Source organism: Rattus rattus, chromosome 3, assembly GCF_011064425.1.
Source record: "Rattus rattus isolate New Zealand chromosome 3, Rrattus_CSIRO_v1, whole genome shotgun sequence".
Taxonomy (NCBI): domain Eukaryota; kingdom Metazoa; phylum Chordata; class Mammalia; order Rodentia; family Muridae; genus Rattus; species Rattus rattus.
In genome coordinates, this window is record NC_046156.1 from 173,302,733 (window position 1) to 173,328,526 (window position 25,794).

The 25,794-nt window shown below is 46.1% G+C and overlaps 1 protein-coding gene across 1 annotated transcript in view; it reads right to left on the minus strand.

The window, feature by feature from the left end:
• Lifr (LIF receptor subunit alpha) overlaps positions 1 to 25,794 on the minus strand; it is a 61,368-nt gene that overhangs the window by 20,218 nt on the left and 15,356 nt on the right. Inside the window, exons 2-7 of the mRNA XM_032898811.1 lie at positions 17,220 to 17,380; positions 14,956 to 15,067; positions 12,580 to 12,713; positions 7,781 to 7,944; positions 5,114 to 5,288; positions 2,919 to 3,173 (exon numbers count right to left, since the gene is read on the minus strand). Coding sequence (XP_032754702.1) covers positions 2,919 to 3,173; positions 5,114 to 5,288; positions 7,781 to 7,944; positions 12,580 to 12,713; positions 14,956 to 15,067; positions 17,220 to 17,358 — 979 coding nt within the window. The 5' untranslated portion in view covers positions 17,359 to 17,380. The remainder of the gene's footprint in view (positions 1 to 2,918; positions 3,174 to 5,113; positions 5,289 to 7,780; positions 7,945 to 12,579; positions 12,714 to 14,955; positions 15,068 to 17,219; positions 17,381 to 25,794) is intronic.

Genomic DNA, 25,794 nt, shown 5'->3' on the forward strand with positions numbered 1-25,794 from the left:
TAGAAAGAATACTATTTCTAAGGGAACTGAATTTTTCCAATAGGACCTAGATGTCAACCAAAATGCAAACTGTTCTATAAGCTCCCAAGAGATCCCAGTCACAGTTTACTCAGTTTAAGTTTTTTTATTTATTAATATTGGATGTGTGCACGGCCTGTGTTTGGGGGGGGGGGGTGCCACAGAGTGCATGTGGAGGTCAGAGGACAATTAAGCGGAGTTCCCTCTCCTTCTGTCTTATGTGAGTTCCAAGGGTCACACTGAAGCCGTGGGACAGTGGGGCAGAGATTTCCCAGGCTCCTCTAATGGCATTTTCCCTGACACTGAGGATGATGAGTGAATGTTTTGATGGCAGTTTTACAACTAGACAATTAATTAAACATTGACATGTTTATTTTGAAAGTTATTGTAAACCTAAGGCAAAATTATCTACCACTTTTATTACACTCTTATTACACTCTTATTATATGCTGAAACTTGGAATACATTTAGAGTGATGATTATTTTAGAATATACACATTAATTTGTTTAAAGTTCAAATAATAATAAGAATGAATTGAAAAGGAACAGGAGTGTGATGAGAGGAAAAAAAGAGGACAATGTTTGAAATGTAATGGTTCGCTTTTCAAAGAAGTTAACTTAGAGAAGAATTCAACTGGAATTGGTAAGTCTCGATTCAGATCATCTGTTTTTAATACACCAGTAAACATAAGATATATATATTTTTAAAAAAGCTAGTAAGTGGTGCCGTGGTGACACACACCTTTAATCCTACCATCTAGCAAAAGAAGACTGAGTTCTGTGAGTTTGAGGCCAGTCTGGCCAACCAGAGCTACATAGTGAGACCCTGTCTCCGGAAACCAAAACCAAACTGACACCAAGTTGCTAGGAATAAATTCAACCAAAGACACTCAAGACCTTGTATTGCTACAATAGTTACTAAGTGGTTCTGCAAGACTCGTAAGAATGAAAGTCTTGCATTGATCTACATTTGAGTCTAAATGTGTTCAGGTCAGGGAAAACAATTTTAGAGGTCTTTTTTTTTTTCTTTTAAGGGAAAGCAAAATAGAACAACAACAAAAACAAAATACCAATCTTGATCTGTACTTTAAACTAAAACTTGTTCTGGAGGTTTCTGACTCGCTCTCTCTGTCGGGAAAGGCTACTGTGGCACTGCCCTGAGCTGATGAACACCAAGCCATATTCCCAACCTTCCAATGTTACACGCAAAGGTTAAGTTATGACTTTAAGAGGTTTACTCCAGTGCCATGATGATTAAAAGGTTGTCTGAAATAATAGAGATGGAAGGCATACATCTATGTACTCTCATGTTTTAACTTTTCTTTGTTGGGAGACAGTGTCTAATGTAGACCAGGTGAGCCTGAAATTGGCTGAGGAGGAGGGCGAGCTTGAATTCCTGAGCCTTCTGCTTGTACTGTGGAGAGGCGAGGGTTGTATGACAAGCCTGTGTGTCTGCCACTGCCTAACCCCATTTAGCCAGTCCTGGGAAATGACCCCAAGGCCAGTAGTCTCCCCACTGGGTTACTTTACAGCACCACAGTCTCATTTTTTAAAAGTTTTTGTTTTTCGTGTGTGTGTGTGTGTGTGTGTGTGTGTGTGTGTGTGTGTGTGTGTGTGTGTGTGATATTAAAATTTTATTAGTTTTTGTTTTATGTATAGCAGTGCTTTGTTTGAATATATGCTACATGTGTGCCTGGTGCCCGTAGGTGTCAGAAGACGGCATTAGATCCCCGGAATCTGAGTTACAGATGGTTGTGAGCCACCACGTGCATGCTGGGAAGGGATCTGAATCCTCTGGAAGAGCTGCAAATATTCTAAATCCTGGGACCCTCTCCAGCCCTCCTTTTACATTTATAAGTGGGTGTCTCACTTCGCTGTCACCTCTGAAGTGACTTCACTACGTTCTTGCTGCCTCTCATTTCAGGCTCCCGTTCACTTGGGAAACTGTTACAAAGAAGTCCCCCACATCCCGTGAGGAAGAGAAGGCAATCTGAAAAACTTAAATGTGATCCTACGATGACTGTGCCTTGGGTTCCAAAAGGAAATGCTGCCAAGACAAAAGGAGGACCAGGCTGATAGGCAGCCAACTCTCTCAGGTCCTGGAGACATCCTGGTTCTTCACTCAGTGTCCTAAAGGGATAAAATCCCTAAAACAGAAGAAACATCACAACATCCGCTCAAACCGCCACACCCACCTTTATTCCTGAGTCCCAGAGACCAACCTCAGAACCTATACGTTCTCAGCTCAGGACACAACGGTATCATTGTTGCAGGCAGCCCCATCGGGGAAGACATAGAAAGTTTAATGTCAAAACTAAAAGCCCTAAACACGTAATTATCTACGGATTATGTACGAGCAGCCCAATACCACAACTTCTAGACCTATTTTAGGACACAGGAGTGAGCAGTCACCTCCCTGAGTGAGGACACCCACATTACAGGCAGAATGCATGAAGAATGAGACTTCTCACCCCGGGTCTTCCACTGCCCTCAAATATGCTTCTTCAAACTGGATAACCGATACAGTATGCAATGTTTAAGCAAATATTAAAATAAAATATTAATTTAAAATTTTAACATTAAAACAAATGTGTATAAGCAATGTCCAACTAGGAAATTCTCTGTACACTGAGGACTTCAAATCAATTCTGAGGTTAAGAATTTAAACTAAACAAAATCCTAGTTGCTAGGTGTCTCAACCATATTATGAAACTTAGGACTGGTATAGGAACAGGTATGAAAGAAATAAGTTCCGGGCTCCTATGCAAGCGTTCTGGAGACTTTGTATAGTATTTTTACTAAACAAGGAAATAGAAAAGGAATAGAATCAGCTTACAGAGAAGAAATTAAGGTTGGAAAGGGACCAACGCGGGGTGAGAGGAACTATTTGACATACTTACAGCCTGCGAACACGACCGTTCCATACACATCGTCGACTGTGCTGAAAATCACATTTGATCCACTGTTTTCAGAAACAGGTATGTTCAGGATGTGGATGGCAACAGTCTCCCCATAAAGATGGATAAGAGGACGGAACGTATTTCCAATCTGTCCTGAAAGCACCTTCGTTGTACTTATACAACAAATTGTCATGTTTGAGCCTGCAAGTACCACTTTGTCTTGAGGAAAAACGTTAGTCTCGGTATTACGCGTCCCTAGAAAGGAACAAGAGGAATCACAAACACTTCAGACATCTTTTACACAAACCTGTCTCCTGACAGCATCCTTCTTATCTCCTGCGATGATTTTTATTTTCACTTATTTACTTACTTAATTTCTTTCTATTCCTTTTTGTATGAGTGTATGAGATACATGAACATGCCTGTGTACGTGTATGGAACTAAAGGTTGACGTGGAGTGACTTTCCCGATGTCTCTCCACTCTACATTTTGAGATGGGGACTCTCGCTGAACCTGGATCTCACTAATGTAGCTAGACTGGACAGAAGTCGAAGCTCTGTTATCTACGTACCCTAGAGACTTAGGGTTGTAGACGTTACCATACCCAGCTTTGAGGGAGGGGCCGAGGATCCAAACTTGTGGCCACAGAAACTGCTTGAGTGGAGGGCACTTTCCCAACAGAGCTCCTCACTTTTGTAATTTTTAAACAAGGTGTTACCCCGTAACCGAGAATGGCTTGGATTTCACCATGGAGCCAAGGCTGGCCTAAAGCTCTCAGTAATCCTGTCCCTTGCTGCATGCTGGGATTACAGGCATAAACCACCACATAGGAGAACTTAAAATAGTTCAGTGTCTACAAAACACACTGTGGATGTTGTGAACTAACGCAGACCCAAATGCTAAGCACAACACTCAGGTTTTAAAGGAGCAGGGCACAAATAAGAAGCAAACCGGTGGCCTTATTTACTTATGCAGGGACAGAACCAGACCACAGGCCGTCGCCGAAGGTCACAGGTTAATTTTTAAGGGTTTATAGACACATGCAGAAGATGCACACAGTATCCCTCGATAAGTTTCTTTTGAAACTCTCCTGTGTTCTTAGAGCAGGTGTACTTTTCATCAGCAAACTAGTGGGGAGCACTCCACACCCTAACTCACAGCTGCTGCTTTAATCGAACCCTTGAAGGTCAAGGTCATGCACCCCAGCTCTGCCCCTAACAGCTGGTGTTTACACAGTGACCTCTGGTCCCCTTTGTCCCTCACTCTTCCCTGACATCTCGCTTCTATGTCCACCATTCTACTAAAAGGACTCACCAGGCCCATGTTTGATCCAAGGGCCCCTTTGATTTACCGCCCAAGTACCTCTTCAAACTCCTTCCTCTCTTGGGTTCCACCACATGGAACTTTCCCTCTTAGTCCTCAGGCTACTGGCCCTCTGTCAGTATTTCTACAGATGGGAGAGCTTCCAAGGGGAAGCTTCCATGTGTCCTGATTCCCTCTCCCAAAGACACACTGGCCTTCACCATTTGAGCACTTCTCATCGCATACATCTTTGTGACCCAAAGGGACGTCTCCAGCTACACCCATGACCCTGGATGCCAGACTGCCTCAAGCTCAGAGTATTAAGGGTGAAACTGTCCTTTCCTAACCAACCGGTTCCTGTATTTTGCATCTCTGTGGACGGCCTACCCCTCAGCCAACCCAAGTAACAGACACTGTTGGGAGACACAAGCACCCCGACCCCAAGTCTGATTCTGCAGCTCCCCTCTCGTTCCTCCCTCCCTCCCTAAACTCAGCTGTCCCGGGTTAGATTTACAATGTCTTGCTCAACTGCCGCACGGTCTCCTTATTTATTCAGCTGCTTCCGGTCCCTCCTTATCTGATGCTGCTCCACGGACTGTCCACCTGTAATGATCGCTGGTTTCTGGACTTCATTTTATTGACCCTGAAGACCCAGGGCCCCTGCTGACTCTGCCAGAATTTTACATCTCCCTGTTGGAGGACTTGTATTTAATAGACACGTGGCTTTCAGCACAGCCTTCTGGAGTAGGTCTCAGCTTTCTTTAACCCACAGTTCTGGGGTGAGCACTTTTGGAAGACAGCTACCCGGATTCAAAGAACCAAGGGCACATCTGAACCCTTACTCGTAAGCAATCTAAGCCATGTGAAACAAGGGTCTGTGTAGGTGAGCTTACAGGAAATGTTCTTCAGCGGGCTCCATTCACTCCACTCTTTGTACCCGGAGAAACGAGGGTAGTCGATGTGCCATCTGATGCTCACGGAGTGAGTGGCACACTGCAAGGGCAGCTCTGAGGTCCAGTTCCAGTGGTGAACTTTATCTTTACCACTCAGCACTGTGTTGAGTGACACCTAAAGAACAAACACAAAATTATGCTCCCAAATAATGCTAAGGTTCTGCCTTTCTCCAGGATAAATGAACAGAAAGGCCTCACAGACCAGCCATGGGGTATGGTGAATGAATGGTCTGCACCACTGCACAGCGGTCTGTTTCTACACAGTGTAACAAGGAAGTTAGACCAACACAACCATTACCCGATTATATGCCCTTGTCGACAACTGGTCCTACGGGATTCCCCTCTGTTCCCTTTCAGGGGTTGATACTGGTCAAAACGGTCAATAAAGCAACTAAGAAAATACACTGCTGTAGAAATGATTTCCATACTCTCATGGAGGGAAAAAAAAACACGAGATCTACTATATTAAAAAAGTAAAGTTAAAGAGGGAGTGAACAAAAAGAAGACACAGCAAGGGCGGATGGGAAAAATAAGACAGTCTGAAAACCAGTGGTCCAGTTTCTCAAGAAGAAATGTTCTAAGAACAAAAAAGGGGGGGTGGGGAATCAAAGAAATCAAACAAGTTCTGGGGGTGACAAATTAGACTCTGATGAGCCACTCAATGTTTAGCAGTATGGATGAAGCTAAAAGCCACAATTAAGGAATGGAGCATCCTCTTCAAAACCTTGATGAAACTGTCCAACGTGTAAACTACATCTAGTTAAACTAGCAACTCTGCCGTAGACATGCTGTGCCTTGCTCCCAATGCTAGCCTTTCGTGCTTCCAAAAATAAGAGAGGAAGCTTCTAACTGTCCTCGTCAAGCTTCTGATAGTTAAAAGTTAGGATCTCTCAGCAGTGTACCGCTCTGCCATCCACGTCTATGGAGAAGGGTCAGCCACAGGGCCACAGAGAGAGCCACACAACGGTAAACAGAAAAAAAAAAAAATACCTGATACATTGGAACATTTTGAGGAGATTCATTTGGCCCAGAGAGGAATTAGTATTGAACTAATTAATTGCAGAGATGAAACTTAATAAGGCCTAAGAAGCTCCATTAAAAAAGAGGAGGTTGAAGCTGGTATTGTGCTAGTTCAACTACATTTAAAGAAGGTAAGAAACTGGGAGGGGAATAAAGAGGGGAAGGGAGCAGGGAGCCAGAGAATAGTGAGTTAGGAAAGAAGAAAGGCCTCCCATCTTCCACTGCAGGGAGTTAATAAAACACTGCTGGGGACTATAAAGGAACAACTGTGGCGTGAGCCTGCCGCTGCCTGGGGAATGGAGTTACAGAACAGAAGGAGAGAGCTGAAGGAGTTAACAGAGCTGCTGCAGTCCTATCACTGGGAGGGCTGAGACCAGATTGCTGCACTACAGTGAGGCCTTGTCTCCAGACACAGTGCAAGCTTGTTCCCAAGGAGCGACAAGTGGGAGCCAGAGGGCCACTTCAGGACAGCTCAGAGGCTCTCTGTGTCCACCTTCAGCTGAGAGCATTTCCCATGGCTCTGCACCTTAAATGCAACACTACTGCCTAGCATCCCTCTTGTCCCAGGATCCACATGGCCCCTGTCCAACTTCTCACACCTGCTCCTCATGTCTTAGAACAGTGGGAAGTAATGTGAGTTACAGAAACCCATGGGGACTGAGTAGGGAGAGGGAGAGACGTACTGTATATGACAATGCCACTCCAGACTGCTAAGTTAAAGCTTACTGGTATCTCAATTATTGTTTTATTATTATTACTATGGTTAAACATGTTTCAAATACTCATCTTATGTACAGTAATGGACAAAGGAAAATAACAGGTTGGATAAAATAAACTTTTATTTAATTTATGTAAAGGTATGCTTAAACAAAAGGCTGGGCAGTTACTATATCCAAGGGGGAGAATTAGGGAATAGCTCTCCCTTTAATTTCTTAAATCTTGCTTTATTGTTTCGAGTCGTTTTTTATTTTATTGCTAATTATTCTGTCATTGTCTGTGTGTATAAGTGTGTGTGTGTGTGTGAGAGAGAGAAAGAGAGAGGGGAGAGAGAGAGAGAGAGAGAGAGAGAGAGAGAGAGAGAGCGACGCACATGCCACAGTACACAGAGAGGTTGGAGGAGAACTTTCAGAACTCCATTCTCTCCTCCCACCAGGATTCCAGGATCAAACTCGGGCAGTCAGGCTTGAATGGCCACCCCATCAGCCTGTGAGTGAGTGATCTTTAAGTCACATCATAGAGTTCTTAAAGAACCCCTAAGGATGGGCTGGAGAGATGGCTCACTGGTTAAGAGCACGGACTGCTCTTCCAGAGGACCTGAATTCAAATCCCAGCAACTACATGGTGGCTCACAACCATCTGTAATGATGACCTCTTCTGGTGTGTCTGAAGACAGCTACAGTGTACTTATATATAATAAATAAATCTAAAAAAAAAAAAAACAAAACAAAAGAAAACAAAAAAAAACCCTAAGGACACACAATCTATTTCTTCCATAATCCCAACACTCAGGGATGCTACCTTGAAAGCTTTACGAGCTGTGTGATTTCGTTGTATCACAGGGAAATGTATTTTTTTACCCAAACTTACTAGTGCTACGGGCTCCGTCCTCGGATTCTGCAGAACCTTAACCTCCCAGGTGGCATTGGAGGGATAAGGGAGAGCAGACCCTTTGTCGTTCCACTTCAGTTGTAACGTGGAGGTCGAGAAGTCAGCAGACAAACTCAAGATCTCAGGGGTATCCGGAACTAAAGCTTAAAACAGGAAAGAAAGGCGCGTAGTTAAATAAGTATTTTCCACAGTGTGCTCCAATTTATCAGTAACTTCTAAACTCCATACATAAATAATGTGGCCTGCAAACAAGCCCTTGTGGGGGGAAAACTTGTCACTGGGAAAACACACAAACAAACAAAAAAGGAACAGATTGGGGTTTTTATTTGTACAGGCAGCTCCCGGTAATTAAAGGGACAAACTTGAGAAAACTGTCAGCTGCTCATTTCAAATACATGACACATTTCCTACTGCAGGCAGCGGCAGCGTTCCCACAATAACAGTGTCACCTGGCTGGGGACCTGAAAGGAAGCAGCATTAGAGCTTGCTTGGGGTGTTGGCGGCGGTGGCCTGAACCTAAGAAAAGGATAGCATCCGGGAAAGGGCTTATGTGCTCTCACAGTGCGCCTGTGTCTTCCGGCAGCAGAGCCCCTCGTATGAGGGGACGACACCCACTTAAGGAATTCGAAGAGCTGCTCCAAGCTGTGGGTGTCATTAAACGACAGAGACTGTCCTAATGATTTTGGTACTGAGCGAGAAGCCAAAGGCTAACTCTGAAGGGCCGGAGAGAAGAAGCCTCCAAAGGCTGGTTCAGCAGGGTCTGCAGGAGGTTGAGAAGCAGCAAGGGCCAAAGAAAGTCCAAGTAAGACGGAGTCCGGGCAGAGGAAAGGGGCGCACAGAGAGGAGCGAGGCTGTGGTCCTTTTGGTCACTTTGCTATTGCTGTGTTAAAACACCATGGACAAGGCATCCCATAGAAGGAAGGACTTGCCCGGCCTTTCTGCAGGAGGTTGGGACAGCTGTGGCTCTCACACTGAATTAGAGACCGTAAGAGACAAACCTGCTTGAGAATTCGGGCGTGTGTGGAGAGAAGCTGGAACCTGACATGGGATGGCAGGAGGGGAGATGCTTACGTTTGCTGGTCTCCCTGCCCACATGGTCAGAGCCTCGGTGGGAAACAGGGCACACGTGTGACCTTGCAGGTGCAAGTGACAGAAACAGACATAGACGCTCCCGCAAGATTCTTCCTCAAATGATAGGCGCGTGAGGATAAGTTAGAGGAAATCCAAAGGTGTGCCCTCTCTTTTCTTTCTTCTATTTATTTCTTAAGGAATTCCAGGGCCATTAAAATAAAGTCACGGTAAGTGAGAAACTGCGAGAGTAAATCAATGTTCAGGGGTAAGTCAGCTGACTGTCAAACACACACAGAATAGCCATTATCACCTGTTAGTCTTGGAACCTAAAAATAACTTGTAAAGTTTGGTTTTAATAAAATTTACTGAACGCAGTGTTTTTATACTAGATTTAATAGTAAGAGTTGTACATGACCTGGAATGTGTGGATTTAAAGTCTGAGCTACAGAACCGAGTCAGTTACATGTCAACTATATGAGGGCACGGAGCACGCATGTGTCACAGAGAACCCTGAAGTGGTAGCTGCGTGCAAAAGCAAGGATAAGTGAGAAACACAAAGTAGACCTGGTCCCTGGAGAGAGCTGGTTCAGATGCCAGCACAGCCAGGGCAGAGCCAGCAGCAGCCAAGGTTGGGATTCATGACATCAAAGCGCAGTGAGTTAAACATGATGACACAGGCGCTCTGCAGCAACGCTAACCCAATAGGAAGGCCTCCCTCCTACAACTAACACTGGAGCCTTTTGATCAGCCATAGAGCCCCACTACTGCAGGAGCTCTCTAAAACACACATATGAATGGAATTCAAAGGAATGGAGTCACCATATAAACGGGGAAGACAATGCCCCAACTAGACATATTGTGCCAACACCTCCAATACTAGAAATTGGCTTATATCTTATTGAGTCATTGCCAAAGAAGTCACAAATCACCACCACCACCACCACCGGCAAACATCCCAGATGATTGCCAACTCTGCGGTTATTCTCTATAACTTAATGGTAAGGTCCTATCTGCTGAAGACATGACTTCCTTGTGGCATTGCACATGGGGAAATTGAGTTGTACCCAACTAGCACCTTCCTCCCCACTGACTAGCATTTATGCTACTGCAGGAGACATTTGCACACTCCTGGAGGAGAAAGGTTATCGTAAATTTCCAAATACAAGCCCTGTGACTTACCAGCAACCTACCTGCATGGTAGACTGGTGCAGTAGGGCATGAATCTAACCAACCCTATTTTGATTGGATTTTTAAGGCCTATCCCATGAAAGGGAACCAATATGTGACATTCTAGAGTAGTCACGAACCTGAGACTAGTAGGCCATGGGCCCTAGGGGAACCTGCTACTTACTACTGTTCTACTAAAGGATCCCGGCAGTGAGATGACTCCTAACGACGTATTGCTATACCCACAGACCACAGCGCTGCTCGATACTCATCAGGAAGCTCATTCTTGCAGTAGACAGTACTTAACACAGACACCCACAACTGGACAACGTGCATAGAGTGAGACAGTTTAGAGCACTCAGTCATAAATGGGATGTCTAAACCCTCCCAACAAGGACCGTGGATCTGTGAAAAAGAAGAGGTGGGAAGACCGTAAGAACCAGGGGTGGTGGTGCCCTGACTTGAAGGGAACACGTCCTCCAGACACACCTGACTGATGTGAACTCAGAGGCTGTGGCAGCAAGCACAGGACCTGTACAGGTTCAAACCAGACAAAATCCCAGCACTGAGAAGGGGAAGTGGACACAAAGTTCCACCCTAACCAAGAAGCCATTTGCAATTGATGAAAGCAGAACTGGGTGTCCTTCAGTAGAGTGTCAATGGGCGTATCAACTATACCCCAGGGCAGGCCCCAAGTCCCGGAGCAGCAGTCTAAAACAAAATGGACTCCATGGGGTTTTTTGTATGTTCCTTTTGGTTTTGTTTTGTTTTCTTCTTGATTTTCTTTTTCTTTATTTTTTCCAGTTTGTTTTAATTTTAGGGTTTTTTTATTTTTTTTGTTGGTTCACATGAACTTGACTAAGTAGGGAAGTGGGGATCTGGGAGAATCCTGGAGAGATGGCTCAGCGGTTAGGAACACCTGACTGTTCTTCCAGAGGTCATGAGTTCAATTCCCAGTAACCACATGGTGGCTTACAACCATCTGTGAAGAGATCCGATGCCCTCTTCTGGTGTGTCTGAGGATAGCTACAGTGTACTTAAATATAATAAATAAATAAATCTTTAAAAAAAAAATACACTGTATGATTTTATCATTGGATTTACTTTTAAATAAAACATATATATATATGGAACATGAAGAAAGAAAGAAAGAAAGAAAGAAAGAAAGGAAGAAAGAAAGAAAGAGAGAAAAAGAAAGAAAGACAAGATGCTCCCTTCCCTAAGAAATCCACGTAATTTACTCTTTAGCAGAGCAGGTGGGTCATCATCCCTATTTTCAATGAGAGACGAGGAAGGCCATGATTGCAAATGAAAGTATCTAAAAGACAAAAACCCACTTGTCTTTTCCTTCTCTTTGTAATGGTAAAGCAAGCTGCCCAGGGGGGCCGCAAACTGCCATATTTTGGACTAAAATGTACGTCGGGAACAGTTTTAACCTGCTCTTTAGAAGCTCAGAACTTTCCAGATAGAAAGGAATTTGCAATGACGAAATGGCTCAGCTAGCACCCCACCCCCACCCCTGTGCTGGGCAGAGGACAAGCTGTGGGATCTATTCTCTCCTTCCACCTATGTGTGAGCTCTGGGGACTGAACACCACCACCCCCCACCCCCCCCCCCCCCCCCCCCCCCCCACCCCACCCCCGGCAATCAGGAAAGACTGTCTGACATAGATCTTTCCAATACATACACTCCATGGAAGTGGACAAATCAGAGTTAACTATATCTTCTACCCCCTGCCTAAAAGTCCTTACACAGCTCATCATGTTACTATGACGCCAACCTCTCAATGGTGAAAAGCTCACAGACCTCTTGGCTGCAATGAGAGAAACCTGTGAAATTCAAGTTCTAAGCCTGTCTGCCGGAGTTGCCTCTGTCCTTCCTCTACACTAGTGGCCAGTCAGTGTCCTAGGTGTTCGTGTAGGAGACCCTTGCCAATTGCCTGTACACAGTACAAAACACAAGGTCCCTGTCCCTTCCCTCACAGAACACACTTCCTGTGATGAAGACACACGGTAAGCACCAAACTACACAATGGACGGACTATGAATTCAACTGAGGGAACTTGCCACGAAGGACTACAGCATGTGCAAGTGTGAGTGGACAGTGGGCCAGGATCACCGCTGGGGCGGTCAGTGACTACTCCTAGAACAAAGTACACCCAAGAAATGCTACGTGCAGGCATCGAGGCTAAGGGAGTTAGGATAGCGACAGAGAGAGGGAAGGACCTCCACTTCTTCTACTTTGGAAGATACATTTGCTCCCTTCCCCAGCCAGGATGCAGAGTGAACGGCAGCAGTAACATAATTCAACGAATCACAGCGACCCAGCACCACAGCATCAACGGTGACTTTGTTCACTTAAGATTAATTTCCAGCCGGTGTGGTGACACACACCGCTGAGCCCGATCCTCGGGGCCTGAGGCTGGAAGTCACAAGTTCAAGGCTAGCCTGAGCTACATGGCAAGCTCCTGTGTCCGGAGGGAAAAAAACAAATGTGGATGATGATAATGAATAGAACGGAGCTTTCTTTTAAATACTTACAAACATCTTTTTCATTCAGTGTGAATTTACTCTGAAAGCCGTTTTGGTAATTTATTGTTACTTCGTGATCACCACCGGGTGAAAGAGCTGGGATCTTAACATTTGTTGTCTCTAGTCGATGGCAGGAATGGGGCCTGTAATGAAGAAAGGGGGCTTTAAACGGCAGATAAAAACAGTGCCACGCTCACAAAAGCCTGGCTAACATTAGAAGCGCTAAGGAAAGTGCCCTACGCTTCTGTGTAATGTTGGCTCGTATGTACTGTATGCAACAAGCAAGCAGAGAGGAGTTGATGGTAACATGAGGAAGAGTAACTGGCCCGCCACAACGCACAGAGCAGGCAGGCGTGGCTCAGAGGAACCTCGAGGTTCGCACGCTGTTCAAATCCCACCTCATCCTCGCCAGTTCCCTTCAGCACAGAACATGAAGGGCACATCACCTAGTGCCTCATAGTGGAAGCAGGGCTCATCAGAGGCCATAGTGGAAGTGAAACTGGCCCTGTGCACACACCCTCTCTTCTTACCCACTGAGCTCACAGTTAACTTCAACAAGGCCTTATCCATTCGGACGTAGAAGACTTCCGACCCCTTCTGAGTCTCACGGACAACCACTGTTCTTCCTCTCTGGTTTCACGGCCCTTTGAATCTCTATGGGGCACACTCACATTCACAATGCTTTTACTAATAAGAACTTTCCAGGTCTCCTGCATCCCTCATCCAGCACGGAGCACAGCCCTCTCTCTTCATTGCTTAGGACTTTGGACTTGATGCCCTAGGCTCACTTCTTAACCGGAGACCATTAGAAGTCTCCAAATCACACCGGTTCATTAGTTTATCCTGGGTACAAGGTCTCACTCTCTTCTTGCGCGGGAGTCTTCTAACATATTCCATGGTTTCTGCTCCTTTCTAAGTCACTTTACGCCTCAGCCAGCAAGCCACCCACAGTGCTGCTGGGATCTGTTGTGAGCCACTGGTGAGCAGGACCTAACTTTCTCCCCAGTGTACCACAGCCAGCATTCATTTACCCAAAGTTCCGGATCTCCTCCCTAGGACTCAAGATAAGACCATCCTCTGTCCCTCTGAAAACAAGGAGTGGCCATGTGACAGTATGTGGCCAGAAAAATCTGAAGCAAATTCAGTTACCCACTCAATGAAGAAAGTTCTAAAAGCCAACACAGGCTATGTCCTTTTTTGTCCCCTTCCAATGACCTCATAATAAGAAGAGGTTCAAGGTGAAAATCCCAGCTGACACCAGAACTTGAGCAGAAAACAGCCTTTCATTCCCATGAGCAAAACATCATGGTTTGAAGGCTCTTTCTGCAATGTACTCTAACGTGTCTTAACGGACACGCCATCCTGGCGTCTGCAACAGTGCTTGGTAAATGTCCAAAGGGGGATGTCTGGCTCTGCTTAAACATGCGTCCGTTTATGTCAGGACCACTTGTTCATAAACTGGGACTTGGAAATAAGCCTGCTAAACCTGTGGGGCTTTGCTAAGTAATTCACTGTCCTGCCGGGATTCGGGAAAAGCAAGAGACACTGTGTGGGCCTCCCCTCTAGGAAGCAACGTGTGAAGCCCACCCAAGGTTACCTGAGCTATGAGGTGATGTTGAGAGCCTTCCCCTACTACCCAAGGCCCATTCACCCTCCTTCTTTTTTTTTTTTTTTTTTTAACAGCATGAGTTCACCCTCCTTCTTAATAACGTGGACTCAGTGCCTGCTGAACTTTGTCACCCGCCAAGGAGAAGTCATCCCCAAGCCTCTAGAGGAGCCAGTAGTATCAGCCATCTGACTAGATCTGGCCAGGGTAGGTGTTTTACGAGACTTCTTATGAGCCTTTTAAATACAAAGTCACCCTTCCTTTTCCTGCTTGCTTCTTCAAATGCAGACCTAAGGGCTATTCCTCATGTAGCGTGAGATTCCTAGGCCATTAGACTCCAGACAAGAGATGGCAAAGAAACCTGATGAGAAGGACAGACTCACTGACAACCGCACCAGCCCGAGACTGCCCACAGCCAGCCCACTTCCCCCTAGAGTCAACGCCAATGTGTGTAGCTGCTGTTGCTGGCGTATTCTATAAGGCACAGACGAACCTGCTACAGGCAGACAATGGCTTGGGGTAGCCCTGTAAACCCCCCTGAGCAGATCAGAACACGGTGGGTGGTACCCCGCCTTCACACTGCACACAGCAAAAGAAAAGCGCTTCTGGCTAGAAGATCGAGTTTCCGTCTGGACTAATGCAAGACTTGGAATTTTTAAGAGAAAGAGGACTGAGTGCTAACGTCCTTTAAAAAGTCCAGGAACAAAACTGTTGCACTCAAAAATAGCTGGGAAAGAAGCTCCCGGTTACAGCTTCAGGGGAACCCCAGGAATTCATACCTGTCTTTAATGCAAATGTCTTTAACAGTTCCAGGGCTGACCCCGGGGGGTGCTGGCCACGAGCAGTCCCACACTCGCATATTGTTGGTTGTGCATTTCAGATCTTGTACCCCTAAAAAAGGAAAAATGACATGTACATGCATGATACAAAGCACAAGTGGTGACTCTCTGGCACGCTGAGGGGGCAGTGTCTCAGTGGTGAGACAAGTACTGGCCCCCAGAGGGCCACTCTCTAGGAAGAAAGGCCTCAGTCACTAGATAATACTTTATGGGGGCTTTTCTAACCTTTTGTGGGTTTTTAAAAATACTTTTCAAAACTTCTTAAGATTATAATACAACCACATCACTTTCCCTTTCCTCCCTCTCAAAACCTTCCTGTGTATACCTCCCAACACCTCCTCTCTCTTTCATGGCCTTTCTCTCTTCAATTGTTGTTAATTGTTGTTACATTTACATGTGTGTATGCATCGAATTGCAACGGATCCAAAGGAAGAACTCTGGAGACCAGGGCTAATGGCTATGTCTACAACACAACTCCAGCACTTAGGACTACTGGATATGTCTACAACACAACTCCGGCACCTAGGCTCAGGGCCCACTGGAGAAATGAGGGTGCAAAGAGTGTAAGAGCTGGGGGAACAGGGAGTTTGCTGTGGGACTGCATCTCCTAGAAATGTCAGAGGCTACAGCCTGGAGGCCTCACCATGGCTGGCTAGGCATGATCGAACAAGGAAGATACGGATAGATATGTTAGCATGGGAGACCGCTCAGGAAGGAGGCCCCACCCCTAGACGAAGAACTGCAGTCAACTAAGAAGTGTGTGTGTGTGTGTGTGTGTGTGTGTGTGTGTGTGTGAGAGAGAGAGAGAGAGAGAGAGAGAGAGAAAGAGAGATAGAGAGAGAGACAGACAGACAGGCAGAGACAGAGAAAGAGACAGAGACAGAGACGGATAGAGAGACAGAATGTTCTGTTTTTGAAATTAAAAGGCCCACTATAATGGGGTAGTGGAATAGTAGCAATGAAGTTATACAACAAGCAAACACTTCACCTCTAAGGAAAACAAATATCGCAGAAAGCCTCGAGGTCTATCCCACATCTGCAGACCCACCTATCTGGGGCTGCTACACTGCTTGCAGCAGACCGCAGCTCCATGGGAAGCCACAGTCAATCTTTTCGTTATTGCAAAGCCCATTACATCCAAACAGTGAACTCCCACTGACCTACAGAAAGTATTCTTGTATGTGTGGCTTAAACAATGGGGAAGAAACAACTCAGGAGATTACGTCCTGAGAGTCTTTATCTACACTGTGCCATGACGCCCCGTCACGGAATGTGGGCACGTAAGAATGATGCAATGAAAAGTCACCCTGGAATAAGGAGAAAGGAAGAGAACACAGAGGGTGGGAAAGGGGAGGGAAAGGGGAGGGGCACAGACGGAAAGAGGAACAAGAGATAGGGAAGAGGAGCAAAAGGAGGAAGGAGAAAACTAGACATTATCTTATACTCTGTAATATCTATGGAAGAGCCAACCCTAACCCTAAATAAGAGAAGCGTGTTATTCGCGCTTCGCATGTGAATTACAGACACGATATTCACTGTTGCCATAAATTACAAATCCAAAAAAAAAAAAAAAAAAAAGCAGAGATGCCTTAGAAATGCTAGCATTAGGAACCAGCAGTTAATCACAATCAAGTTATTTACTCAATAACCTTGGGGGAAGCGGTCTGCTTCACTGTGTAAATCCCATGAGGACAAAGTCAGTGGGCAGCCGGATGACACCCCTCACAGAAATAAGCCAGGCGGTATCTGCAGAAACATTCTTAAAGTTTTAAAATAAGACACAAGGGGCACAGGAAAGGATTTTCGATTCCATTTAGAAAACTTTCTTAAAACACATTTGAGACAGACCAGAGCATGGCTGGCTGGGCGGGGCGGGGCGGAAAGAGCTGGCGACCGGGACACAGTGGGCATTTTCTGTGTTCTGGAACAGAGCCAGATCTTGATGGTGCCTGTGGTGAGCCGATGTGTATTGTCAAAACTCAGAGAACTGTATCCTAAAGGAATGGCAGCCCTGTACGAGAATTATGCTTTAGTATTTGTATAGCGTAAAGGAGTATTTTGATTGCCCTTTAATAAAGGGGCTTTTAAAAAGCAACCAGAAACACACAGGAAAAGGAATGCAGAGAAATGGATGGTGAGCAGTACCCAGAAGAGGTCAGCAGAGAAACAGGGCTACTCTCTGGTTTGCTGTGAGGATCACTTACCTCTCTTAAGACCATTCACGTGCATCATCAGATGCAGAAGAGTCAGAGCCGACAGGAGCCGTGGCAGGCTTGGAGTCATCCTCCCTCTTTTATTGTCCGCCATCCAAGATGGCTGTCTCCACCATGAGACAGCTCCCATTGTCCGTGCTATTCAGTCAGTCCTAGGATGAGAGAGGAGGAACACAGAGGCTGTTCAAATGGCCCAGAAGACACACCTCACTCTGGGTGCACAACAGCAGATGGCGTCATGACACGGCACACGGCGAAGCACGCCGCACACCCCTGAGTGGAGAAGCCAAACTCTGCTACTCTGGCTGGCGGATATCAAAAGCTGCTTAGAGATGCTGTTTTTGGGTGGTCGCCACAGTCAACAGTCCAACATCCGGCTTCCCATTTGAGATTATACCTGAACGCTCGTGCATCCACTCTACCCTAATACTGCTAATAGAGGAAGTTAGCACAGATTGGGAGGGAGGCCTAGCTCTCCACTTACTGGGTAGCCCCAAATATATTGCACAGGACCCCAGCCAATTGATAACTAGGCACTCCTCTGCAAACCTGAGGTGCAAATGTAGTGATTAAACACACGAGAAGCAGTTGAAATGTGCAAAGCCCGTGGTCAGGGTTATATGCTTAGAGTATTGTGTGAGGGAATCAAGAGTGACCAGATTAGTGGCTAACCGACGATGGATGGATGGGTGATGTAAGTCATCCCCGGGCACATGAAGAAGCAGGCAACGAGATAGGAGGTGCAAACTAAAGGGTTCAAAGATCTGTTTCCAGCCAAGCGTTAATGTGCTTCCATGCCACGTCCCAAAGAGAGGCTGCCTCCTACAGAACTTAAAACATTGCCCAGGGAGAACCAAGGAGCTCACATAGACACAGGTGGTTCTGCTACTGAACCCAGATCCCCTAGAATAACTGCACCCCTCCCACAGCCCAGCCCCATGCCACAGCTAACAAAGCCTTCCACTGCACTGACATCCTGTCAGACCTAACAGTGCCTAGCTTCACACTGCACAGAGAACCAAGGGCCACAAAACATACGAATGTCTAAAGTGTGAGGGATACTCGAGATAAACAAGAAAATGGAAGTTACTCCCAGACCACGACCAACATGGAGAACCGCAAAATTCTGAAGATCACATTTTTCTTTAGAGCTGAATAGTATTCCATTACACACACACACACACACACACACACACACACACACACACACACCAAATTTTCATTATTAATTCATCTGTTGATGTACAACTAAGTTGATTATCATTTTTTGCTATGGTAAATAAAGCAGCAACATAATGTTACAAATATTTCTACAGTAGGGTATGGAGAACTATACAGACATTCGCTGAGACTTAGAGACCTGAGGGCTGCTTTAATCTCAGTATGTGGTGTTTTTTGTTTGCATGGATATTTTTTTATTAGAAAGTTAATAAAAGAGAAAAGCCAAAAACTACACAGAGTTTCCTATAAGCCCAGGGACAGCCATAAGAGCGAGACGGCCTTGCCATGACTGGAGCAATTGGAAACAGAAATAGCTCTACAAAGGTAAGTGTGTTGGCTGATGTCACATTATAAAAGACGTTGCATTTAAAAGTGTGTGTGTGTGTGTGTGTGTGTGTGTGTGTGCACATGTGCAAGCATGTGTGTGTGCATGTGTACCTCCACATGTCTCTGCATGCATACGGCTACCTGAGGATGCCAGAAGATGATGTCAGACCTGCAGGAGTTACAGTCACATGCAGTTTTAAGCTGCATCCCATGGGTGCTGGGATGGGAACTCAGATTCTCTACAAGAGTGGCAGACGCTCTTAACCACTGAGTGATTTCTCCACCTCCCTTTGAAAATATAAAATACTGAATAACCATGAAACAAAAATAGGAACTGGATGAGAGATGGAGACTTGATAATAAAAAGAGATCCAACATCTCAGTAACTAAAGTCCAAGAGAGAAGACATGTGTCACTGACAGAACAAGGAACACTCTCTTCTTGGCTACTGTCGAGTACTGTGAAAAAGCACAGAAGTGAATCTTAGATACCTTATGACATTATAACCCACAAGTACACACTTCTGGAGTGTTTGCTTATTTTCTAGATGAGTGAGCGAGTTCTTGTCAATCCCAATGTCCCTGAGCACACTTATTAGCATGAAAATGTATTCACAGAATGTCCACCTTGCCTGTTGCTGAGGTTACAGAATTACCCGGCTGTGCAGAAGGGCTTGAATGATCACAAACTATACCACCAACTGGCGGAACGTAAGTTGAAAGAATGCCTCAGTAGCAGCTTACGGTTACTCTAGAAGGAAAACTCAGGTTCCATTGCAATGCCAGGAAGAAGGGATGAGAGGGGCTGGGAGGAGGTGGCCAAGGACGGGCTCAGAACCAGGTGCTGCCAGACAGGGACTCTAATCTTGGCTCCATTACTAATTAGCAGTGTGACTGAGGGCAAATCACTTAATCCTTCTGGCTTCGGCCTCCACCGTGCAGCCCAGAGGCAAGTTCTGTTTACTGGCCCCAGCAGGCTCGGAATGCAGTGTCCCATTCCTGCCAGCAGGAGCAGGCAGTGCAGAATGCTGGGTTGGGCAGCCAGCTGGCTGCTACAGACCAAGCACAGGTAGAGCACTGTGCGTTAGGATTAGGTGATCCAGCAGAAGGAAACCAATGCGCAGGTAAGGCCTGCTCAACTTAAGATAGGCAGGCAATACGGAAGATAGTGCTTTGTCTTAAGGCTTACTTAGAACACCGGGACCAAGCCCTTTGGGCGAGCATCACAACATACTAATAACACACTTAACCTCTCTTCCAACCTGGACTTTCAAATGAACTCATTCGAGGATCGGAGTAACAACATGGCTAGAACCTTCCAATGTACTTCCCGGATAAGAATGCTGCTAAGAAATGCCTCTCTCCTCACTTCTGGCAGAACCCAACACATTAAGGATTTATTCTGTGACCGGTGTTCTAACATCCCACCATATCCCCCACCCCACTGCTATCTCTTGAAGCGGCCACAGAGCTACTACAAATATCTGGTGGCCAAAACAAATAGCATACGGCAGGTGGGAACCACAGTCCCCAGCCAGTTAAAGGAGAGAGCCAGCAGGTATGCTTTGCTAAGTTCAATAGATTTTCAAGACGACACAGCAAGCTGGGATTTCTTATGGAACACTCAGATTTTTAAACGCGGGCAACCGATCCCTAACTTTTAAGTGTTCTGGACTCCAAGCAAAGGACACCTTCAGACTGAATACCTGGCAAGATTATTTCCTATGTTTGGTTATCTTCAAAGATTTTAAAGTGTTCTTAAACCCTTCTGTTGAAGACAAGTTACTATATAGAACCAACATATCCAACTGTTACATGGAAAGAAGAAAGTCTGGCTTTGTCCTTAATGCACACTCGGACATCAAGTTCAGGGGTCTTGACGCCCAGGGCGGGGTTGGATGGAGCCTGGCCCCAGGTGGCTCGGCACTTGTCTGTCCACAGTGTGACCGGAAGCCTGGAGTTCCTTCCAGAGAAGCGGTGCATCTGTGCATATACTCTGCCTTGGTTTGTACTCTGCAGCTCAGATTCTGGCTCCAGGACCATGAGGTTTTGGATTCTCTGCCGAGGCTAATCAGAAAAATGAGCCGAGAAAAGTGAAGCTTGAGCCAGAAGCTATGGTCCTAATAGAGTTTGTTTAGTCGGTTTCTGGTTTTCCTATTTTTATTTGGGGGGGAGGGGAGGAAGCTGGATGGAGGGAGGACGTAACGGGATCAGAGTGTTCCCGTACCGTTCAGGATGTGAGCCTTGGGCATGTAGGCCTTTAACCCTGGTACGGCGGGAAGAGTCTGAGGGAGTCTGCTGCCCAGAGCATCTTCTAGCTCCACCTCGGTGAGACACCCTCTTGTGATTCACAGGAAAAACTACACCTAGCTAGAAACTTGGGAGAGCAGCCCTACCCTACTGGAAAGCAGAGGAGCACGGTCGCAGAGGTCACAAGGCACCCAAGCAATGGGAGGATACGTTCCCGCTCCACTCCAGGATTCTCCGTCCAGAAGCACAACTCTGGGGAGCTCGCCAAGTGCATCTGTACATACACCCAACCCTGCACCGCAGGGACCTGACGGTACCATCGCCTCAGCTGGTGACACTGTGCAGGAGACACCCGCACCGGTTCCCACTAGAGTTCTTTACTGGGCGATGCACACCAGACTTCTTAACACTGGGAAATTGAAAGGAACATTTTCGAAATATAAATAACTGTTTTCAGACTTGATGAAAACACAGAACAAGCGGCTGATAAGATAAAATGCATTCAATTATCAAGACCTGTAAGACTGCCAGAGGTGTATCCCCCGTTGTTTGTTCTTTGGAGGGTTCTGAAGAACCAGGCTTACAGAAACAAGGCAGGGAGTATGAAAGACAAGAGATGGGGGAGGAGAAGAAATAGGGGAAAGGAAGGAGGAGGGGGCTGAGGAAAACAGGACTCCAAACTGCACTCCAAGTCCAGCAGGGATCTCCTTCCAGACTGTACCAGAAGGGAAACTGTGCCTCCTCATGCCTTCTGCCTGTTCCTCTCTGGAAGGTTCCCTCTGCATCCATTTCTATAACCTCCTCAGGCTGCTGTACCGAAAATCTGGCAGGAGGAATGATGTGCTCATGGCCGCTGTGGAGGCTCTACAAAAAGGGCAGTGCTGATCTCTGCCAGAGCGGCGCAGGGTCTGGCCCACAGCATAAGATCAGGTCCACACACTGCTCTTCTCGTTCAGCCATATCATATCCCAAGTGTTGCCCGCACATGGAAGGGAAGTTAGAGGTATGGTTTACTGCGCATGCACTGAGGCAAGCCCAGGTACCAAAGCAAACTGACAGGGTCATCACGGGGTTGGCTGACTTTCTGGAAAAGCAGTTATCTACCCAATGCTTCTAAGAGCCTTGGTCAGGTGCTACTGGGCTTCCACATTTGGTCGTGTTAGATGTCCTTCAGTGACAGTATATCTTTGGTGACTGATGGAATAAACCAAAAGGATCATCCCCAAAGATGTACGTGCCAATGGAAAAGAGGGTAGTGTGAAGTCTGTTTCCAAAGTCTGAGAAACTGTGTTGTGCCCAACAGGTTCACATGTCACCTCAGTGAGTGTGGCCCTGGGAGAAGGAAACAGGGACATTATTTTCCCTTTTGAGGTAACACACATGGACTTCTCCAATCAGTGTTGATGGTCTAGGTCATCAATGACCTATTAACATGGTTTGACTTGGCAATTTCAGATTGTTGGGTAACTCTTCTGACTAGGACACTATGAAAACACTAATACAGAACTCTGGACATGAGAGTGCTGAGGGATTCCACTGTATCAGACTTTAACCAGCATTCTGCAGAAAAGGACAACAGTGAAATTCAACCTTTGCAATATTTTAAAAGCACATATCACTGTGAGTGAATATTATAGGATATTCAGTCCCCGAAAGAACGTGTTGGTCTATGATTTAAATAGAATATTTTTGTTTATTTTTTGCTTCAGTTTATCTCAGTTTTCAAGAACTAGCACACACGTCTTTGAGATTTTTTTTTGTTTTTTCAAGATCTTTGACGTCAGGTTGGCTAATTTTCATTATGTTGAGGCTTTCTGGCTCATTCAAAAGCCTGTCTGTTATCCACTCCAGAATATCAAAACAAGAATGAAAATCCTTTAAGGCTTCCCCTGGCCTCTACATACAGCTCGTTACATGTGGTGAACAAGGCCCTTCTGGATGGTTGACTGTGGGCCTCCTCCAGACCAAAACAAGACACACGCCAATTGGTCTCAGCACCTCCCCCAAACCCTAGCTCCTATGGGCTGTTCCTTGCAATGTCTCCCGGTCAGTGTTCAGTGTCTGGAATACTTTCCACCTTTCAGGGCTGGAAGCTCCAACACCCCCACCCCCAAACTTCAGCCAAGCTGTAAGAGTGGCTGGCATGCAAGTGCCTCAATGAATATTACTGCATCTCTTATGAAAGATAACGTGGCGAGGGGGTACCTCTGGTGGGCCCATGCCAGGTGTACCCCCCTGAGAAATTACGCCATGCAGCAGATCTGGTGTAAAGGGGGTTTACTGGGAGAACAGAGAGGAGTGAGGACCTGGGGAAGGGATAGAGACAGATAGGGAGCAGAGCCATGAGAACAGACAGAGGGGGCAGAGAAGGAGAGAGAGGAGGGTCATGTGTGGAGAACAGAGAGAGAGCTAGGGTGTCGGGAGGTCCTTTTTATCTGCAGCACATCTGGCAGCAGGTGATGACGTAAGCGATTCCCGGGTCCTAGGCAGCAGGCCAGTGGAGTTGCCTGTACACCAACACTATCACTACCAAACAAATGAACTGCAAGGGCGAAACACTCTATGATTATTATACTATTATACTACCTGGCTAGGGAGATAGCTCAGCCGGTGAAGTGTGTGCAGTACAAGTATGAGGCCCTGAGTTCAATCCCTGCCATCCATGTACACCCATGGTCACGGGCACTCTTGCGCTCTCAGTGCTGGACAGGCGGCTATACTAGGACTCTTGGGCATCTGAGAGCATCAGGTCCCACTGAGAGACAGACATTGTTTCAAAATGCCAGGTGGACAGCTCCCAAGGGACAGCGCCAGAGGTTGACCTCTGACCTCCACATGCATATTCATGCATGTGCACCAGTGCTCATTATCACAGACATAAAGTTAAGGAAAATAAGTGAATAAGTAACCTGGAGGACATTCCTTTGTGATTAAGCATGAACAAAGCTTACATCCAAAACAATCGAGGATATTCCCATTCCTCAGAACGGGGCACATCCACGGCATCCAACCGGGTAGAGGCTGAAATGTTTCAGGGTCTGGGCTGGTCTTCTTTTGCACCTTGGCAGCACTCGTGTATAATGAACTATCTCAGAGAAGGGAGTCCAGATACCTGAGGCTCCTTCACATCTCATACTGAGTATGAAATGGGAATCTTACACAAGGGTTTTGGTGACTCTGCATTTTGACTGTAGCCTGCAGGTGCAGCCTTCCCCCACTGTGTGCTGGCATTTCAAGTTCCCAAGTTAAAAGGTTGCAGCTTTCTGACTTTTGGATTACAGAGAGCTAACTAACATGGCTGTTTCTGCTCCCCTACCAATACCAAGGATCATGTCTTTCCAAATCTCACCTAACGCTTGGGTTGTGAAGGTAGCAATTCCTTGAGTAAAAATACTTCTTCACCTGTAATTGAAAATGTTTCCTTTTGAATCACTCATTCTGGATGAGTTTGTTTGCAGCAGCTGGGTGTTAATCATCTTCCTGGTACACGGCTAGAGTCCTTTGCTTTAGCCCCATGGGTTACATACAACACACGTGAAGAATGTGTTAAATAATCTGAAGCACTCCTCAGCTTGGTGATGGCTGGCTCGTCTCACCCTTTTCCCCCCTCCAGCAATATTATCCGCTCTTGTGGCTTCCACCACCACTCAGACACTAATGACTTCCAAATCTGTTTCACGGAATTGGCCCCCGCCCAGTTGCGGACTAACCATTTACCAGACGAGTGTGTGCTTATCTACACAAATCCACTCAAGTCGGCTCCCAAACCCATGTGGAAATTCTTGGATGCTGCGTGTGTACTTGGATGCCTCGGAGTCCTTAAAAGTCCAAAAGGAAGCAGGAAATTCACTTTCCCCTCTAGGCCCCGGCCAATTCATGATTACTCAAGACACTCGTCATGTCTTCATCCTTCCCACCTGACCGACAATCCTACCACAAACGCCCCTTGTTTTTCCTGTCCTCTCTCTCCTTTGCTATGACCCACATCACTTCTGACACAGGTAACTTAAGCCATCACTTAACTCATTTCAGACTGCAGCAAGGACTTCAGCAACGCCATCTTCCTGGTGAGACTCCGGGCTTTACAAAGCAGTCACACCCCATCCTCCCACCCTCCCCTTACTAAAGGCATTGACGCTTCTTGAGTCTGACCCTCAATCGAAGGACATTACCAGTACTTTAATTTGCATTTCCACATTTATCATAAAATAAGGAGATAACAGTCCCTCTTTCCACTTGCTTTTTAAAGTCTTTTAACAGAACATTGCCTTTAAGAGCACGTTACACCCTCTGTATACTCAAGATTTACTTGACAATTGGACCAAACTTATTCAAATGAACATCTTAGGGAGGAGATACAATAGCTTCTCTGCCCCCAACCCCAACCCCCCACTGTTCCTTTATATCCCCAAGAGTAAGGAAAATGCATTCATTTAGAGATGAACCAGCAACTTGGCTCAAGTTGCTGTTAGTTTCTTTTTTAAATATGCAGATCAAACTCTCTCCTAAAAGCCGGCTTTAATTGAGGGAGGGAAAATGCTCGGTATGCAATCATTTCATGGGTTTCAAATGCTGACTCTGGCTAACTCTATCAGACAATAAGCAATTAGCATTTTCAGAGAGCACGCACTGTATGTGCATTTGGGTCTAATCCTCATGCCAACTCTACGGGACGCCAGAGTCTATGAAGCCTTTACAGTAAGGCGCTGAGGCACAGAGAGCTCACACATCTGAGGCAGGGCTGGGGACCTGAACTCAGCACCACCTAC